Source organism: Cucurbita maxima, unplaced genomic scaffold (genome assembly GCF_002738345.1).
Source record: "Cucurbita maxima cultivar Rimu unplaced genomic scaffold, Cmax_1.0 Cma_Scf00016, whole genome shotgun sequence".
Lineage (NCBI taxonomy): Eukaryota > Viridiplantae > Streptophyta > Magnoliopsida > Cucurbitales > Cucurbitaceae > Cucurbita > Cucurbita maxima.
The window spans coordinates 3,071,430-3,089,176 of record NW_019272032.1 but is presented as its reverse complement, the minus strand read 5'-3'; the positions used below and the strand labels follow the sequence as shown (position 1 = coordinate 3,089,176).

Below are 17,747 nucleotides of genomic sequence, written 5' to 3'. Positions count from 1 at the left end.
CCCCCTTTTTTTTTTTTTTTTTTTTTTTTTTTTTAATTTCCTTTTCAGTTCTTGGATTGAACAAGGAAAAAGAAAAAGAAAAAATTAAAACGAAGAATAATAATAAAAAAAGTTTAGAAGAAGTCATGTTGGCGGCTGCGTTGATTCTGTTCTTTGGGTACACTTTTATGATCATTACACTCTCTGTTGCTTTGCTTCTCAACTCTTGTGGTACTTCCCTCTGTGTTTTTTCTTCTAATCATTTCTTTTTTGTTTTATTTTATTCATAAAAAGTATATATAATCTTTTTTTGTTACCAAAATAATTGAGTTCCCATTATTTATTTATTGGTAGGACGCCTATTTTTGGACGGATTTATCCCATTGACCCATTAAACAGAGAAGGAAGCACAGAGCAAAAGAAGAAACACTTTCAGAGCAGAAAAGAGAGAGAGAAAGCTTATAAACGTACACAGATTATGATTATTCATTGCTCCCACCACCACCATCTCATCATCACCTCTTTCTCTTTCTCTTTTCCATACTTAACCCATCATTTCTTCTAAGAAACAACCATAAACAGATTCCTACGCCGTCGCCGTCGCCGTCGCCGTCGCCGCCCTCCTCCTCCTCTTATCTCATCTGGGTTAGTCTCTTTTTACTCTATAATCAACCAAAATTCAAACTTTACTATACACAAATGGATGTTTTATTATTTTCTTTTGCAGGTAGAACAAGAACAAGCTGTCGGACAAAGGGATTCCGAATTAAAGTCAGTAATTTTGTGGTTGTTGATGGCTCGAGAGCTTTGTGAAGGTGAAGAGAAACCGAACGAGATGGTAGTTGGAGGAGGAGGATTTTACTACAATTCGAATTCTAACTTGAACATCCAAACCCAATTCACGAGCCAGATCCAAACTGGGTTTGGATCCGGCGGCGATACGGCGGAGATGTTCAATTTGGGGACGAACGAGTCAACCGGCGGCGATGAGTTTCATCAGAACATGATGGTGGTTGGGCCGTGGGGGACAGCAGCGCAAGACAGCAATAACAGATTCCATTTAGTCGATGATGATTCTGCTTTGAGATGCGTGTTTCCATGTGAACCCAATGAGAGGCCAAGCCAAGGCCTTTCTTTGTCTCTTAGTTCCTCTAATCCTTCTTCTATTGGCTTACAATCTTTTGAACTCAGACCCCAACAAAATCAACACCAATCATCGTCTCTCCCCATTTTTCAGCTTCGAAACTCCAGGTTTCTGGCCCCAGCTCAGGACCTTCTTTATGAGTTTTGTAGCCTTGGAATCACCATTAACAACAACAACAAACAAGGCCTTGATTTTTCTTCTTCACCAAAACACAAAGGGAATAGGCCAAAACAATGGGAAATGGAAGATGGGTCTTCTTCTACCAAGATTTCTCTCCAATCACTTGATTTCATGGACTTGCAAAGGAGAAAAACCAAGCTCTTTTCCATGCTTGAAGAGGTAAAAAAACATAACCCTTTAAGGAATTGGAGTGATTTTGTTGATGTGATTCAGAGTAATCGTTAAAAAAATTTGATCTTTGTAGGTTGAAAGAAGGTATAGGCATTACTGCGAGCAAATGAAGGCGGTGGTGGCATCATTCGAGGCGGTGGCAGGGAGTGGGGCGGCGAGGGTATACTCGGCGTTGGCTTCGAAGGCGATGTCCAGGCATTTTAGGTGCCTAAAAGATGGGATTGTGGGACAAATTCAGGCCACAAAAAAGGCAATAGAAGAAAAGGATCCAATTACTCCAGGCACCACAAGAGGAGAAACGCCAAGGCTTAAAGTCATCGATCAAGCTTTAAGGCAACAAAGAGCTTTCCATCAAATAAGCATGATGGAGAGCCACCCATGGCGCCCTCAACGTGGCCTCCCTGAGCGTTCTGTTTCTGTTCTTCGCGCTTGGCTTTTCGAACACTTTCTTCACCCGTAAACCCTCAAATCATTCATTTTTCTGCCAAATTACACACATAACTCAAAACCCATTTGTTGTCCATATTGCTTTCAATCATTTAATTCATTTTTCTCTGTCAACTCTTGTGGGGTTCTTATTTTTTGTTGAATCATTTGCAGGTACCCTAGCGATGTGGATAAACATATTTTAGCTCGCCAAACTGGTCTCTCAAGAAGCCAGGCAAGTCCAAAAAAACACATTACAAAAAACCCTACTTCATCATATTCCGTTCAACCACCTTCTTATTTTATTGAAGTTCATATCTTCTTACAAAATCCATTGTTTTATTATAATATAACCAAACCCCACTTTGTTCTTGTAAATGCTTGATGGATTTTCATGAAATGGGTAATAATTGGAGGCTTTTTTTTTTTTTTTTTGATGAGTTTAAAGATGTTTGATTGTAGGGCTGTTTGTGTTTGCTGTTATGTTGTTATGTTGTAAGTTTTGTTGTTTTGATTAGGTGTCGAATTGGTTCATTAATGCGAGGGTGAGGCTGTGGAAGCCAATGGTGGAAGAGATGTATTTAGAAGAAACCAAGGAGCAAGGAGAAGAAATCAACAACAATTTTAATGGCCATTCTTCCGATGGGGTGGCGGATTTCGACGACGAAATCGATGGTCATCGATTGATCCCGACACGGTTGGTGGATCAAAAGCCAACGCCAGACCAACTCTTGAGAATTGAGTCGGAATGTATGTCTTCAATCATCTCTAACAACTCAGAAAAGAACGGTTCAAGAAGCATGAGAGCAATGGAAAACCAGAGTTTTGGGCGAGTTGGCGCTGATGCATTTGGCACAGTGGAGCTTGACTTCTCATCGTACAACCACCACCACTCTAGTAGCGGTGGCGGCGGAGTGTCGTTGACATTAGGGTTACAGCAACATGCAACACAAAGCTCAGTTTTCTTCAGAAGTGATGAAATGGAAGAGTGTGAACCGGTTCAATATTCACTTTTAGATGGAGAAACTCAGAATCTTCCTTACAGAAATTTGATGGGTGCTCAATTGCTTCATGACTTGGCCGAATAATGACACACCTGAAAAAGCATCTACAAAATTGAAAAGGGTCATTGAAAAATACGAGATTTTTTAGGTATAGATAACCCAATAGCTTCAAATACTCCAAATACATAATATACGTAAAGCTTTTTGTATACTTGGGGGAGGGCTCGTTGACGACGATGATAATGATATGGAACTAGAAATATACTAATGGAATGGATGGTTGTGATTTTAATTTATAGATATTATGAATTTAATTTGTGTGTATTGAATATTGAATATTATATGGCTACAAATTGAGATTGAGGCCTTTGTGGATGAAAGTTGAATTGGATATTCAAAAGGGTATTATTCAAATGGTATGTATATTGGACCTTTTGAGTTAAAGGAGTTGGAGTTGTCAAGATTTGTCAAGAAAGGCAACTAATTTTGCATTGGAACATATATATTAGAGTTCGGTTTTGGGAATGGATCGAGACGACGTATCTTTCAAGCAGATGATTACAATTTTATATTTATTCGTGGGTGACTTTACCAAGGGTGTGGGAGTGGACCATTGACCACTCCATTGAGCCCAATGAATACGAATGTTCGACTGTCACTGCGTTGTCTTTTTAATGTTCAAATTGAGTTATACTTAAGTTGATAGCTATACTCAAACTGACATAAACCACCCAAATTGACTTATAATTTAACCTTAACCTAATCAAATTGACACATTCAATAAAAAAAATAACCTTATTTATGTATTTCTTAAAAAAAAATATCTCATGAATAAACATGTTTTGAACATCTGACAATCCATATTTATATAGCTTAAGTCAGTTGCATGTCTTCCACTTAATACTAAATTCTGTTAGAAGTTATTTTAGATCATATTCTATATATATTTATATAAAGTAATCAGATACAACCTTAATTTCTACATTAAAATCCTTAGAGGATATCTAAATAATTTATAACAAAAAAAGATAATTATTTTACTTCAATGATTTCACCTTCTCTGCATATCCCAACTTCCACCATCATCGTCTTCTTCTCCCTTGATCTCATCACTCTGCAACAATTTCTCCTTGGAGACTGATTATTACACAAAAACACACAATCAAGATCAATCAAAAGTATTTCAGTTTTACTATCAAAATGAATCCAACTACTTACTCTGTCCCACAAGTTGGGGTCTTGTTTCTTGATCACCTGGACGATGTCGATGCTAGCTGGGCTTGGACTCTTCCACTTGCACGTTGGCTGAGGCATCCGGTGTCGAGTGTACTTGCTGATCGTCTGCCCTGTCGTCGAGTTCAATTGGGCATCAGACAAGTAAAACACAAATGCCTTCTGGCAGGGGTTTCGGCTGACTGGTCGGGTGTTGAATGCGTAAGCTGTGTAATCAGCCCGGCGGTACCAATTAAGGAATGTTCTAGCTGGCATTTCGACTTCACGGGGCGATAGGATGCCACGGAAGATCTGGATGGCGAAGCCCCACGAGATGGAGATGGTCCAGGTGTTGGACTTGTGGTAGCAGATGGATTGCTGCATTAGACCTGCAGAGTCGACCTGCATTGGAATTTTGAGACGTTGGAGGGCCTGGAGGCGGGTGACATTGGGGAAGATTGGTTCAACTACGTCGAGGTGGTGAATTGACACGAAGGGCGTGATCGGGTGAGCTGCAAGCAGGCCGAATAGATTGCCATACACATCGTACTAATTGATGAAAAAATAGATTCATTCAGTAACATTGCCAATAATCAAACACAGAGGAAAGTAGAAAATGGGTCCCATTCCTTAGCAAGGAGCCTAAGTGTAGACAAAGAAGTGGCAGATCTTCAGTGGACTTCTGAGTTTTCTTTTTAATGCTTATATAACACTCATTCTCACTTATTGTTCACCCTAGATTTAGACCCAAATCTTGAGTTCAAATTATAATATATAGTTTTCAGATTAAATATATTTAAATTATTCAAAATTTCCCCAACTCCCAATGCCTCGAACTTGTCCAGCATATTAAAAGATGCACGATGTCAGAATTAAATCAAACCCCTAAAAGAATAAGCAACTCGGCAGTGACTCACTATCCACTCGGCCATAACTCGGCCCATCCAAAGCAATAATTTACCCTCAAAAGCCACCCCAAGCAGTCGGCAGATTTGCAGGTGAAGAAAATGAAACCCAAAAGCAAAACCCACTTCAAATCGCCACCGACAAGTCAGAACACGATGCAGAATAATATACACAACTTTTAATTAAACGTACCTGGTGGAAACCCAGGTGTTTGGTGAGGGGAACACCTAGCTCCGCCATGCAGGCCTGCATCCGGTCATCGGAACCGTACAATCCGGGATATCTCTGAATACAGCGATCCTGCATTCTCACCAAAGCTTTCGCTAACGGGTAGCTAATGGCAAACCCGCCGCCGCCGTACGCCATGGAATACGAGAAATAAATGTTCTGCAAATGGCTTTCTGATAAGCTCCCAATGTAATACAACTGGTTATGGTCGTACTTCCTCAAAACCCTAATCAAATTCTCCGTCACGAAAACGGTGTCGTCGTCCCCCATCACAAACCACCTCACATCCTTCAACCCCAGACGAAACGTCTCCGACACGATTCGCGAGATTCGAATCGCCGACCGGTGCCCCTGCCGGTTCTTGTATGCGAACTTCGACGTGTCGCCGGAGATCCTAATGGGCGGGAGATCGTCGGAATCGTAGTCAGTTTTCACCTTACGGTCCAACCAGACCGTCCCCCTCATCTCCTCCGGTTTGAACCAGAGCTTGATGTAATCCTTCCGCTGCTCCCAGAGCTTGGCTGATGCGGCAATTCCGAACACTACATGCCGGAGCTCCGTCTGATTACTGAGGGGCGGAGGAAGATGAAGGGAAAGAGGAGAGATTCCAGCGAGAGCGGAGAGATTGGAGATTCGATGAGAGGAAAATGGGTGTAGGTCGGGGCAGGGGCGGGAAGAGGAAAGGAGTTTGAGAGAGTAAATGAGGTAAGTGAAAGAGACGAAGAAGATGAGACAGAGAAGGAGCTTAGAGGAGATTTTGGAGGGAGAATTGATGGCGGCAATGTGAGGATTTCCAGTCGGATTTTTCATCTGATCCCAAAACACTTTCTCTGATTCTTTCATTCTCCAATTCTTCCGAGACTAAAAATCTGAAGAAGAAGAAGAAGAAGAAGAAGAAATTGAAGAAGGAATCCTTCGAAATCGGACGCGTTCAACAATGCGGACTCGAAACGAAGCGATCGTTGTGGGCTGGACTGGAAAGAGAGAGTGGGAGTGACAGGGGGAGGAGGCGAAGCGATCAGGAAGATCATCTTCATTCACCAAACCTTTTCCCTTTTAGGGTTTTAACGGCTGCGATAAGAGGCGTGATGGGGATCTATGCTGAGCGCGTCGTACACGATAATTTTGTGGGTTTATTTTGGTTGGACCCGGTTGGTTCAACTTCCTCCCTTGGGTCTTTTTCAAAATCGCTCTTTAATTTTTAAATTTTTTTAAAGAATATTTAATTTGAATGGATTTGTTTAGAATTTAATTGTAATTAAAAGGAATGTATTTAATCTAATTAAAATTTTAAAGCAAAAATAAAATATTATTCCTGAATCTTAAAAAATAAATTTCTAGAGAATACATTGCATAATAAAGAAAATTAAATTGCTTTTCATAGATTGGGTTTAAATTCATATCATTTAATTGCAACCCTAATTATGGACCAAATTAATTGAAATGTTTCTTAAAAACTTATATGAAAAAATAAATAACTTTATTAATGGATATGATTTAAGCTTCACGCAAGAGTCTCTCACGGCATGGAATTAATGATTATGCTTCCAATAGCTATGAATTATTATTTAAATCTTTTTTATTAATTAATAACTAGAAGTTTAGAGTTTAATTAATTAATAAAAAAGCTTATTGATGTATGCTAAATTAATTGATCAAATTTAAACCACTTTTTCTTTTATCACAATTCAATTTAGTAAATTAATTTTATTTTTAAAAAAAGGAAATTTATGTGTGGAGATTCCCGTAGCGACAAAGTACGATGTTTGCCACTTATGTTACTCCACATCCCACGTTAATTCACTCAAATACATTAATTAAATGTTACTTTTGAATTAAATATTAATACATTTATAAAATATTATAAATTGAAATCTATGAATATTGCCACAATGAATATTTATGATTTAAAAGGTTAATTTTCAAAAACGAAAAAATATTAATAATATAGACGTCTCGTAGAGACAATGGCTTGGCTTATAAACCCAATCCTCAATAGTTTCCATGAAATTAAACCGGTACTATGCTGTGGTTGCAACGGCGGAGATCTCAGTCGCCATGAACGTCGGCGAGCTTCGAATCAGAAAAGAACTTAATACAGAGCCCCAGTTTGCATCTTTTTTTGGTGTGTTGTTCTTAGTTAAATTCCCTCACTCGCAGGAATCAGCATCAATCAACTCCTTGTACAATACAGGACTCCAATTTATATGGGTAAAAAGCATACAAGTTTTACACCTGTTCTTATCTACTTCATCACATTAAATCCTTCCTATTCAGGAACAATAAAACAACGTGTTCCTTCAATTTCCACCATCTACATCGCCTTAAACGCAAAGGGTCGTCCTCCTCGCTGATTCATCAGGATTGAACCGGACACATTCTTTCCAGATCAGTTCTTTGATATGCTCTTCAGTGCACGATGGTTGCTCGAAATTGAAATTGAAAGGTCTGCCACACACTGGCTCGTCGTTGATGTCGTGAAGAGATTGCAAGTATGGATGACAGAGTGCCTCCTCAACTACAAAATGGTACAGAACATCAGATACCAACCGATCAAAGCATCGTTTTTCGGTTAAAATATGAAGGGTTTTTACTCACCTGTGATGCGTTTGTTTGGATCAAACACGAGCATCTTTTCTAGAAGATCCAAGGCAGCTGGAGACATGTTGGGAAATCTAGTTGAGAATTGTTGTTTCTTGTACTGAGGAAGCTGCTTGACATATCTTCGAGCGTTATCGCTTCGAAGAAATCCTAGACTGGCATCATCTGGTGATCCAAGTAGCTATTACATAGAAACGATGTATGCTATTAAGGCCATGAAACACAGAAATTGAATGCAGATTTGAAAGTTGTACCTCAGTTATAAGTCTTAGTTGATGAACATAATCTTTTCCAGGGAAGAGAGGCTCTCGGGTCATGATCTCACCAAGTATGCATCCAACAGACCAGACATCAATGGCGGCAGTGTACTCTGAACAATTGAGCAGCAATTCTGGCGCTCGGTACCAACGAGTGACCACATATTCAGTCATGAAGTCAGTTTCAGACGTTGTCCTTGCCAACCCAAAGTCTCCAATTTTAAGGTCGCAATTTGCATTCAGTAGCAGGTTGCTTGGCTTCAGATCACGGTGCAGGACCTTGGCTGAATGAACATATTTCAGCCCGCGCAATAACTGATACATAAAGTACTGCTAACGCGTAACATGTCAGTATAGTGACAAGATAACTCGTAGAATATTAAATTATATGTAGGTAATCAGTGTTCAAGCTAGCTTGAGAAAATGGATCGATTATGAAAAGTAGTAACATATACTAATGAACGAAACCCGACATGAATCAATTATGAAAACCTCACACTGAATGAAACCCCAACAGAAATTCATACATTGACATCAATTACAGAATGGTCAAGAAGTTTCATATTGAAAGTATAATCACCAGTTCATCAGGGGAAAACTTTTCTTGAGTCAACTATGATAACAAGCTTGGAACTTTACATTTTTTACTTCTTTTCTGAGTGAGTATGGCTCGAACCCACTAAAATCAAGGGAAGAATGATTGAAGTTTAAATGTTTAGATCCCAAGAAGTATAGAACAACTATGAGTGTGTTGAACTACTATTTTGTAAAAATGATCTGTGGGAATAGAGAAGGAAATGAAGCAAGATTGCAGCATCAAACCTGGCAATGGTCATCTGTCAGTGATTGGTCAGAGCGAATTATTTGATGGAGATCGGTATCCATCAACTCGTAAACAATGTACACATCATTAAAGACCTCTCTTTTTGGGGGTCGAATGATGTCTCTGATGGCGATAATCTGTGAAGAGTTAGAAATTGAGCAGTTATAGAGGATGAAACAGATAAACCAATACTCGCCTCTCTCTCTCTCTCTTAACAGCCCAAGCTCACCGCTAGCCGTTATTGTATTTTTTGGGCTTTCCCTTCCGAGTTTACCCTCAAGGTTTTAAAACGCGTTTGCTAGAGAGAGGTTTCTACACTCTTGTAAGGAATGTTTCATTCTCCTCTCCTACTGTTGTGGGATCTCACAATCCACACCCCTTGGGAGCCCAACGTCCTCGTTGGTGACTAGCCCAACGTCCTCGTAGATTTCTACACTCTTCTAATACCATTTGTAATAGCCGAAGTCCACCACTAGCAGATATTGTTCTTTTTGGGCTTTCGTTTCTGGGCTTCCCCTCAAGGTTTTAAAATGCGCTTGATAGGGAGAGGTTTCTACACCCTTATAAGAAATGTTTCGTTCCCCTCTCCAACCGATGTGAGATCTCACAATCCACCCCACTTGGGGGCCCAATGTCCTCGCTAGTACACTGTCCAGTGACTGATTTTAATACCATTTGTAACTAGCCCAAGCTACCACTAGCAGATATTATTTTCTTTGAGCTTTCCCTTCTAAGCTTCCCCTCAAAGTTTTGAAATGCGTCTACTAGGGAGAGGTTTCTACACCCTTATAAGGAATGTTTTGTACCCCTCTCCAACCGAAGGAGGGTGGACACTGGGGGTGTGCCAGCGAAGACGCTGGTCTTGAAGGAGGGTGGATTGTGAGATCCCACATCGGTTGGAGAGGGAAGCAAAGCATTCTTTATAAGGGTGTGGAGACCTTTCTCTAGCATACGGGTTTTAAAAACCTTGAGGGGAAGTTCGAAGGTGAAAGCCCTAAGAGGACAATATCTACAAATGGTGGGCTTAGATTGTTACAATAAGAAAGCACGGAATTTAAAATAAAGAATGAAGACTATAAGTCATTAGAAGCAAACCATACATTTTCATGTTCCATGTGGCAAAGAAGCTTAATTTCTCTCAATGTCCTCTTGGCATCGATTATATTATCAAATGCATTTCCAATTTTCTTGATAGCAACCTCTTCATGTGTCTCTGAATTTACAGCAGCGCTGCAGAGAAAGAAACTATGTGACCCAGCACACCACTATGGAACTCACTGCAATACTACTGAAGAATACTTAAAACTTCAAGTGAATGGCCAAACATTTACAAATAGCAGTAAGTGATTGAGACAAAACAACAAGCTCTGGAGGCACCAAGGGTTTTCCTTATTAAGCTCATTCCAAGATTCAAACACTCAACCTCTGGATAGGTATTACTCAGAGACCATAGGGCCTAAGCCAATGGGGCCATCTTGGGGGCAAAAGGTTAGCCTTAATTGAACTCAAGTTTGATGAAATCGCTAGTTTTCAACCTAGCCAACCATGCTCAAATCATTACAAACTGCATCAAAATGAGCCACTACAAATCCTCTTACTCCATACAACACTGGGTGATTAAATCTCTGAAAACCCCCTACAGAAAAATTCCTAATTCAAACAAGCATATTATCATGAAACTGCAAAGCAGATCAGGAGGAGGACCGCCAAAACTTCCACATACTTTTAAGAAAACAGGTAAAAGAAGAGGAGAAGGGCAATTTAAAGATCAAAAAATCATCAAAAACAGAGAAAACCCCACCATCAGACATAAAGATCTTACCAAACAAGACCATAAGCGCCTCTACCAATGGGTCGCAAAGGAGGAACATACTTAGCCGAAACCTCAAACAAGTTACCGTAGACGTTATACTGCACATATCGGCCGCCATGGGTGAGAACCCCTTTAATCTTGCCCTCACTCGCAGAACTCGAATCTTTAGTAGCCATTTCTGGAATTGGAAGAAGACCCAGAAGCGGTTTCGAAGGAAGCAGCAACTGGGGAGGTTTGTCTTTGTAAATGAATGCTATATTTTGGGAAGCATCGGAAGGGAGATGACAAAATGGGGTTACTGGAAAAGGTAGATTGGGGCTTTTTTAAAAAGTAAGGTCTGAAAAATGTGAAGAGGGGCGAGTGATTGATTGCCAATGTCGATTGCTTCTTTTGATCCGAAAATGGTTTGAAAATCCGTGAATCAAAGCTGACTTTTCCCCTCCACCCAAACAAACGCCTCCTCCACTCCAATAACATCTAATTGAATCCGCCATTAATGCAATTTTTTCCCCCTTTCACTGTTGCTGTTGGTTGGGTCAGCTCAGCCATACCTTTAGCCCTTTTTTTTTTTTTGCTCTCTCTCGAACATCCTTAAAATTGTCCTCCTTGCATAGGAAAATGGTTGCTTGTTGGTGAACAATAAACATATTGAATTCATTAATTGCTTCCATAAATTGTATAATTAAAATTTTGGTAGCCCAATTCAAGCCTTGTGAAATACATCACTATATATATATATATTATTTCTAATGCTAAACATTATTTATTTTTCTAAACCAATCTTTTTTTCTCAACCATTTATTATTATTGGATATGGAAAAGTCAATGAGATTATGATTGTTTTTCTATATAAGATTGCATCATATCATGATTTTAAATCCGTGTCCGGAGAAGACCATTCAAAATAGAAAATGAACTTTATTTATTTAATTTATATAAGTAGGTGTAAGCACAATAACACGAAATTAATAATAAAAGAACTAATAAATAGGTACAAATCTTACAACAAGAAACAATCTTTCTCAACTACCCTTTAGATTGTTGAGGCTTATAAAAGGGCCCATAAAAAAAGATTTATCTTTCTGGGAAATTGCAGACGTGCCACCATAAATTAAGAAGGATAAAATTTCTGCAAAGATTTAGATATTTAACTTGTATGTTTTCTCGAGAGTTAGTTAATTAAGAACAAATACAGTTGTTTAACTCGTAATTGTAACGAACAAGCTCGTAACTGTAGCATACGAGCTCGTGACTGTGACGTACGAGCTCGAGCTCGTAACTGTGGATTCGATCCAACGCTCCACTCCAAACGCAAGCTAAATTAATAATTTCAGAGAAAGAAGAAGCTGATTGGGAAAGTTCACCAGTGAAGTACTTTTCCATCTTTTTAGGGATATGGTGGTGCTGTTTCACGGGAGGTCTGCTGGCTGAGTAAGAACCTTCCCTTCTCTTCTTCTACTCCCTGGCTACTTGGTCGACTGTTCGACAGTCAAACCTTGTTTGGGTAAATGGCCCAACTAATCCAAAATGCAAGCAATTCGGCCGTGTATGCAACAACTTCCGGAATAAGTTCATAAATTTATGATCTAAAAATAGTGAGAATTGAATTTTGGGGATCAGCAAGGGAGCTCAAACAAACTTCAGCAATAAAAAAAATCCGACAATCAATTATAGGCAAGCAAAACTGATATAATCTCATGAGTTTGATTCAAGATCATCTGCAGTTCATTTTGTTTAGAAACTAAAACTAACAACAAAAACACTCCCCATAAGCCTATTGATGTTGTCTCATTCGAGATTTGAGGGTGCCGGCGCTCCTCCATAGCCACCAGCTCCACGCCCAAACCCAGGCCTTCCACCAGGACCCTACAGTGATAAATCCACCAATGTGGTGACAATATTAACTTTACTACCTTCAACTGGGAGAGGAAACGGAAACTAAAATTCAAATTTATATTAACATCAAGATCAAACAATTTCTAGTTGGGATCTCACCGATCTCATACAAATTACAAATGAACTATTTTGAGTATGAGTATCAAGAGTTGGGAAATATTAAGAGTGGCAAAACTGCTTACCCCGAATGAAGGTCTGTAATCAGCAGGAGCTCCACCCTTATCACCAAAATCACCACCAGACCCACGAGGACCACCACGGTAGCCATCCCGATCACCACCAAATCTTCTTTCTCCGTCAAATCTTGACGGACTAATCAACAGAAACACCATGGGATGAGGATAAGAGAATAATCAAAATATGAAATAATTCCGATATCAATTGTAGTACACAATCAGTAGCCAAGTCATATCAATGTGAGAGATTAACTAAGTTCCAAATTCAATCTAATCGATGCAGAAGAAGCCTATTTAGAATCGACAATTATGCAACAGAGAAGTAGTAATACCATGAGTAAACTCAACAAGCTAAAACCCAGTACAAAGTTGAGCAAAAACAAAAAAGCCAAAGGTGGAAAAATCATCACAAAAAGGGAAGAAGACCAACCGTGGGCGGTCTCCAGATGGGCCACCAAATGGTCGACCAGCTGGCTTGGCTTGTTTCTTCAAGGTAGCCGGGACAATTTCTGAAGGGAGATTCAGGTAAGTCCTCAAAAACTCAATGCCATCGTTGGTGAGATACCAATAGTAATGCATCCAAGCAAATGTCTCACGAACATACTCTTTAGACTTGAAACTCTGCATCAGCTTAATCACTTGCAAATTAGGCACATCGATTTCTGGGTGCTTGGCCAGATTGAAGTCCTTCTTGGCATAACAAACTCCCTCTGATACGAAACAACAACAAATAAACAATAAATTACCCAACGAAGTACAAAAACCCTAACCGAACGCACAATTGAATATAATTCACTACCTTGAAAGAGGTACTTGGAGATCTCTCTGCGGTTCTTCTCTGGAATGATCTAAAAAGGCAACATTCGGATCGTTTCAACAGATGCACTCCCCATCAAGGTTCGATTAACATTATGAACAACAAAATAAAAAACACTCCACAGTTCAAGTCGCTAAAACTAATGGCATCCAAATCCAAATACATCCAATAATGGCGCCAGTTAACGGGAGTAACAACTAACCTATAGTTCCCTTTAATTTCCCGAACATCTACCGTTCGTTTCTGGATTAACAAACACATAAATTTGGACATGGATCATACACAGAGAGGAAAAAAGACATACCATTTTGACGAAGTGATCGGTAACGGCGGCGGGCGGAAGAAGCGGCAGCTACAAAGAAACCCTTCCACTATCTTCCTTCACAGCGTAAAGCCCTAAATCTCATACACATGGACTTATAAACCATCAAAGGGATATCAAAATAATGGGCTTTTCAGCCAATGGGCTTCTTAATATTTATTTTATTTTACTTTTATTTATTTATTTTAAACTACCATATAAGCTTTAGTAAATTTCATAAATTTATTTAACCAAAAATAGTTTATAACTCGTACATAAACTAAATTAACTGTCACAGTCTCGTATTATTAAATTAAAATATATCATGAACGAACGAGAAAATATTCAATAATCTTAGGATCAAACAATTAAATTGATACATAATAATATATTTCCATTCCCACATTGCTTTTGTTCTCAATGTTTTTTTTTTCTCTTCCTCTCTATATTTTTCCAAACCCCAAATGAACAAACTTTTTCACCCCTTTTTATATGTTATATTATTTACACAACAAACAATCAAGCAAAAATAATAAAAATAATAAAATAAAACAAGCCCACTATCCCAATATATATATATATATATATATATGTATATATATAATCTTATGGAAATGAAAGGAAATTAGAAGGTGATAGATAATGTATTAGCTCCTTCTGTTCCTCCTCAAATGGTGGAATTTGAAGTTGGTGCTATAACTTCTTCCCCACCAAGAGATCCTTCAACGTTTTCCCAAAAGAGAAAGTTCGAGTTTTGTGGCTGGCTCGACTCGACCACCCAATCATTTACATCCTGCCTTTGCAAGCACTCTAATGCCATCTCCCCTTCATCATCCATTCCCACCAAGCTTTCAATGTTCTCTATCAATGGTGGCAAATAGCTATTCGTGTTGTTCATAACGCTTGTCGTAGCCCCCAATTCGATTTGAGGGTTGAGCACCTCCGACAGAAACTGGTGGTGGTGGTGGTGATGGTATGGGTGGTTCAAGTGCCAAGTAGTAGTAGTATCAGGGTTGAGACTTAATGTGTCATGGAATAGTTCTTGAGAGGATGTGTTGAATGTGAAGAGTGGACAAGAAAGAGTGGGGAATAGGGTTTCTTGATGGAGGGAGAGTTGCTTGGTTGTTAGGTCTTGTGTGAGGAAATTGAGTTGGTGGGGATTCGAACTTAGTTGAATGTGTTCCGTGTTGGTGGTGGGGACGGTGGTCGTGGTCATCGTCATGGTAGCAGGAGCTATAGAGTTAGGTCTTCGAATCTTCTTCTTGATCCACGAGTTCCAGTAGTTTTTTATCTCATTATCTGTTCTACCTGGCAGATGACTTGCTATGTGAGCCCACCTATAATACAAAATATAGTAATCTCCGAATCAAGATTCGAGAATTACAATTAATTAACGAAACTAAACTGCTAGATTAGGAAACCTGTTTCCGACAACCCCATGAAGGCTGATGATCAACTTCTCCTCCTCGGGTGTAAATCTGCCTCTTCTAATGTCGGGTCTCAAATAATTTATCCACCTTAAACGACAACTCTTCCCACATCTTTGTAACCCTAGTAAGCATGGATAAGATGGAGTCAGACAATTATTGAAATACAGTTAATTTAACATGTCCTTGGTTCTACCTGCTTTCTCTGGAACTTCGCTCCAGCAGCCATAACCATGAGTGGTGATGTAGCGAATGAGCTTCTCGTCCTCTTCCGGCGACCAGAGTCCTCGCTTGACCTTCTGCTGGTTGCAGCAAGAATGGTGACCCATTTCTTGAAACTTAAGCTATGAGAGAGAAAAATAAGGGTTTTGAAGGGTATGGTTAATGGGTGCCACTCAATTATCTATCTTTTATCACAGTGTGTTGGTTTGTGTGAGGGCTCTTATGGAGATGAGGCGGCCGACAAAGAAGACTTGGGAAGTGGGGCCCTTCTTCTTCCCATCTAACCCTAAAACGACATTCCAGCAATCGACTTGCTTTTTTTTTTGTACGTAGATTTGTATTACGTAATCACCAACTTCTTTCGTCTTGCCGGTGGTTCCACAAACTCTCTCACAAACCCTAAAATTTCTCTCTTTTGATTACAGTGACATTGCAACACATCAACACATAATTGCCAGACGAGGACAAAATCAAACATATGCCACACGCACGCATCCATTATTATCATTATTATTTATATCTAAAAGATGTTTATTGGCATTGCCTTCTTTTTACTGCTTAATTATTATATATGCGAGATTCCAATTGGTTAGAGAAGAAAACAAAATATTCTTTATAACGGTGTGGAAACCTCTCCCTGCTGAATCTTGAAGGGAAGCTCGAAAGAAAAACACTAAAGAGGATAATATCTGCTAGCAGTAAACTTGGACGGTTATAAATGGTATCAGAGTCAGACATTGCATAGTGTGCCAATGAGGACACTGACAACTAAGGAGGTGAATTGTGAGATTTCACATCGGCTGGAGAAGGAAACAAACCATTTTTTTATAAGGGTGTGGAAACCTCTCCCTACTGGACACATTTTAAAATCTTGAAGGAAAGCTCGAAAGAAAAACACTAAGAAGACAATATCTGCTAGGGTGGATTTGGACTGTTATAAATGGTATCATAGCCAGATACTGCCCAGTGTGCCAACGAGGACACTGGCTCCTACGTGAGATTTCACATCGGTTGGGAGAGGGGAGCGAAGTATTCTTTATAAAGGTATGAAAACTTCTCCCTACCAAACTTTTTTAAAATCTTGAGGGGAATCTCGAAAAAGAAAATCTAAATAGAATAATGTATGTCTGCTAGACTTGAGTTGTTATAAATGATGTCATAACCAGACACCGAATAGTGTGTCAGCAAGGACGTTGACCTCTAAAGGAGGTGAATTGTGAGATACCATATCGGTTGAAAAAGAAACAAAGCATGAATTATATATTTTTTATCACATCAATCCACCAACTCAATTCTAATTTTTAAAATTGTTTTAAAAATTAAGAATATTTGATGTCATAATAATTTGATATCAATTATCTTTTTAAAAATAAATTATTAATTATAATTATCAAAATAACCATTAAGCATCAAATTATACAGGACAATTTTGCATTAGTGGCTAGCAAAATTAATTAGGATGAAATTTAAGATAGTTTTACACCTATAGATATATATATATATATATATATATATATGGTATAACTCTTCTTAATTGTGTAATTATTAAATAATTAAAAAAATAATATTATTATAAAATTTTGTTGTTAAGGAATACCAAGTTTATAACATAAGCAATAATGATAATGTCACATGGAGGGTGGAAGGAACACTTAGAAGATCTTATGACAATGAAATCGCTTCCATTTTTTATTTATTTTTTTAGTTTCCTTAATGTATTTAATTACTATATGCATTAATTAAATTTATGAATTATTTGAATACCATAAGAGGAAACATGATGACGATTGAATGATGTAATTTCATGGATGCCAACTTCCACTCCAATCAATGTCTTGTTTTACCATATTTATTCACTTAATCAAACTTTATATTATAATTTTCTCCTATAGTTTTTCAATTTTTTTAAAAAATACAATCCATTATTTTTAAAATTCTCTTATAGCAAATAATATTAAAAAATAGATCATAGAGTTATGCTGTCAACAACTTTGATTAATAACCACACATTAATTCAAAAAATATAAATAGTAATCAAATATTAATACTTCATTTTGTAACATCCTCTAATCTTATTGTAAAAGGAAAAAAAAAAAAAATTAATGTAATTATGGAGGAGAAAGCAAGAGCGAGGCTTAGTGTGTGTGTGTGTGGGAAGTGGTTT

At 38.5% G+C, this 17,747-nt stretch overlaps 4 protein-coding genes across 6 annotated transcripts in view; 1 reads left to right on the top strand and 3 right to left on the bottom strand.

Annotated features, from left to right (window-relative positions):
- LOC111491043 (homeobox protein BEL1 homolog) overlaps positions 1 to 3,271 on the top strand; it is a 3,986-nt gene extending 715 nt beyond the window's left edge. Inside the window, exons 1-6 of one of the 3 annotated variants that reach the window (XM_023139776.1) lie at positions 88 to 210; positions 334 to 624; positions 707 to 1,462; positions 1,548 to 1,930; positions 2,075 to 2,135; positions 2,419 to 3,271. In XM_023139776.1, coding sequence (XP_022995544.1) covers positions 773 to 1,462; positions 1,548 to 1,930; positions 2,075 to 2,135; positions 2,419 to 2,988 — 1,704 coding nt within the window. In that variant the 5' untranslated portion in view covers positions 88 to 210; positions 334 to 624; positions 707 to 772 and the 3' untranslated portion in view covers positions 2,989 to 3,271. Of the gene's footprint in view, positions 1 to 87; positions 211 to 333; positions 629 to 706; positions 1,463 to 1,547; positions 1,931 to 2,074; positions 2,136 to 2,418 lie in introns of those variants that run through there. The other 2 variants (XM_023139775.1, XM_023139777.1) reach the window with 2 other exon arrangements.
- Positions 3,272 to 3,810: 539 nt separating this feature from the next.
- Positions 3,811 to 6,371, bottom strand: LOC111491044. The gene is made up of 3 exons (XM_023139778.1): positions 5,215 to 6,371; positions 4,123 to 4,665; positions 3,811 to 4,041 (listed from the first exon to the last, which is right to left on the bottom strand). Exons 1-3 carry the CDS (start codon positions 6,091 to 6,093, stop codon positions 3,937 to 3,939), a joined length of 1,527 nt encoding a protein of 508 aa, XP_022995546.1. The 5' UTR covers positions 6,094 to 6,371; the 3' UTR covers positions 3,811 to 3,936.
- Positions 6,372 to 7,342: 971 nt separating this feature from the next.
- Positions 7,343 to 11,211, bottom strand: LOC111491045 (mitogen-activated protein kinase 4-like). The gene is made up of 6 exons (XM_023139779.1): positions 10,754 to 11,211; positions 10,032 to 10,161; positions 8,931 to 9,068; positions 8,106 to 8,438; positions 7,849 to 8,032; positions 7,343 to 7,768 (listed from the first exon to the last, which is right to left on the bottom strand). The coding sequence occupies exons 1-6, from the start codon at positions 10,918 to 10,920 to the stop codon at positions 7,575 to 7,577; spliced, it is 1,146 nt and encodes a 381-aa protein (XP_022995547.1). The 5' UTR covers positions 10,921 to 11,211; the 3' UTR covers positions 7,343 to 7,574.
- Positions 11,212 to 12,389: 1,178 nt separating this feature from the next.
- On the bottom strand, positions 12,390 to 15,771 carry LOC111491412. Its single transcript, XM_023140328.1, has 8 exons — positions 15,558 to 15,771; positions 15,356 to 15,485; positions 14,608 to 15,271; positions 13,938 to 13,985; positions 13,616 to 13,664; positions 13,247 to 13,526; positions 12,823 to 12,952; positions 12,390 to 12,610 (listed from the first exon to the last, which is right to left on the bottom strand). Exons 1-8 carry the CDS (start codon positions 15,688 to 15,690, stop codon positions 12,533 to 12,535), a joined length of 1,512 nt encoding a protein of 503 aa, XP_022996096.1. The 5' UTR covers positions 15,691 to 15,771; the 3' UTR covers positions 12,390 to 12,532.
- Between the last annotated feature and the right edge of the window lie 1,976 nt (positions 15,772 to 17,747).

Bases quoted from the DNA above. Each gene is read 5' to 3' on its own strand.
- LOC111491044 (XM_023139778.1), bottom strand. From the start codon at position 6,093: ATGAAAGAATCAGAGAAAGTGTTTTGGGATCAGATGAAAAATCCGACT. The intron at 4,666-5,214 runs GTACGTTTAATT...TTCATCAATTAG, and splicing joins AACACCTGGGTTTCCACCAG to TACGATGTGTATGGCAATCT. The intron at 4,042-4,122 runs GTAAGTAGTTGG...TGTAATAATCAG, and splicing joins ACCCCAACTTGTGGGACAGA to TCTCCAAGGAGAAATTGTTG.
- LOC111491045 (XM_023139779.1), bottom strand. From the start codon at position 10,920: ATGGCTACTAAAGATTCGAGTTCTGCGAGTGAGGGCAAGATTAAAGGG. The intron at 9,069-10,031 runs GTATGGTTTGCT...AACTCTTCACAG, and splicing joins GCCACATGGAACATGAAAAT to ATTATCGCCATCAGAGACAT. The intron at 7,769-7,848 runs GTGAGTAAAAAC...ACCATTTTGTAG, and splicing joins TCCAAACAAACGCATCACAG to TTGAGGAGGCACTCTGTCAT.
- LOC111491412 (XM_023140328.1), bottom strand. From the start codon at position 15,690: ATGGGTCACCATTCTTGCTGCAACCAGCAGAAGGTCAAGCGAGGACTC. The intron at 13,986-14,607 runs ATTTGAGGAGGA...GTTTCTTTGTAG, and splicing joins CACCAACTTCAAATTCCACC to CTGCCGCTTCTTCCGCCCGC. The intron at 12,953-13,246 runs GTTGGTCTTCTT...TCTGTTGATTAG, and splicing joins CCATCTGGAGACCGCCCACG to TCCGTCAAGATTTGACGGAG.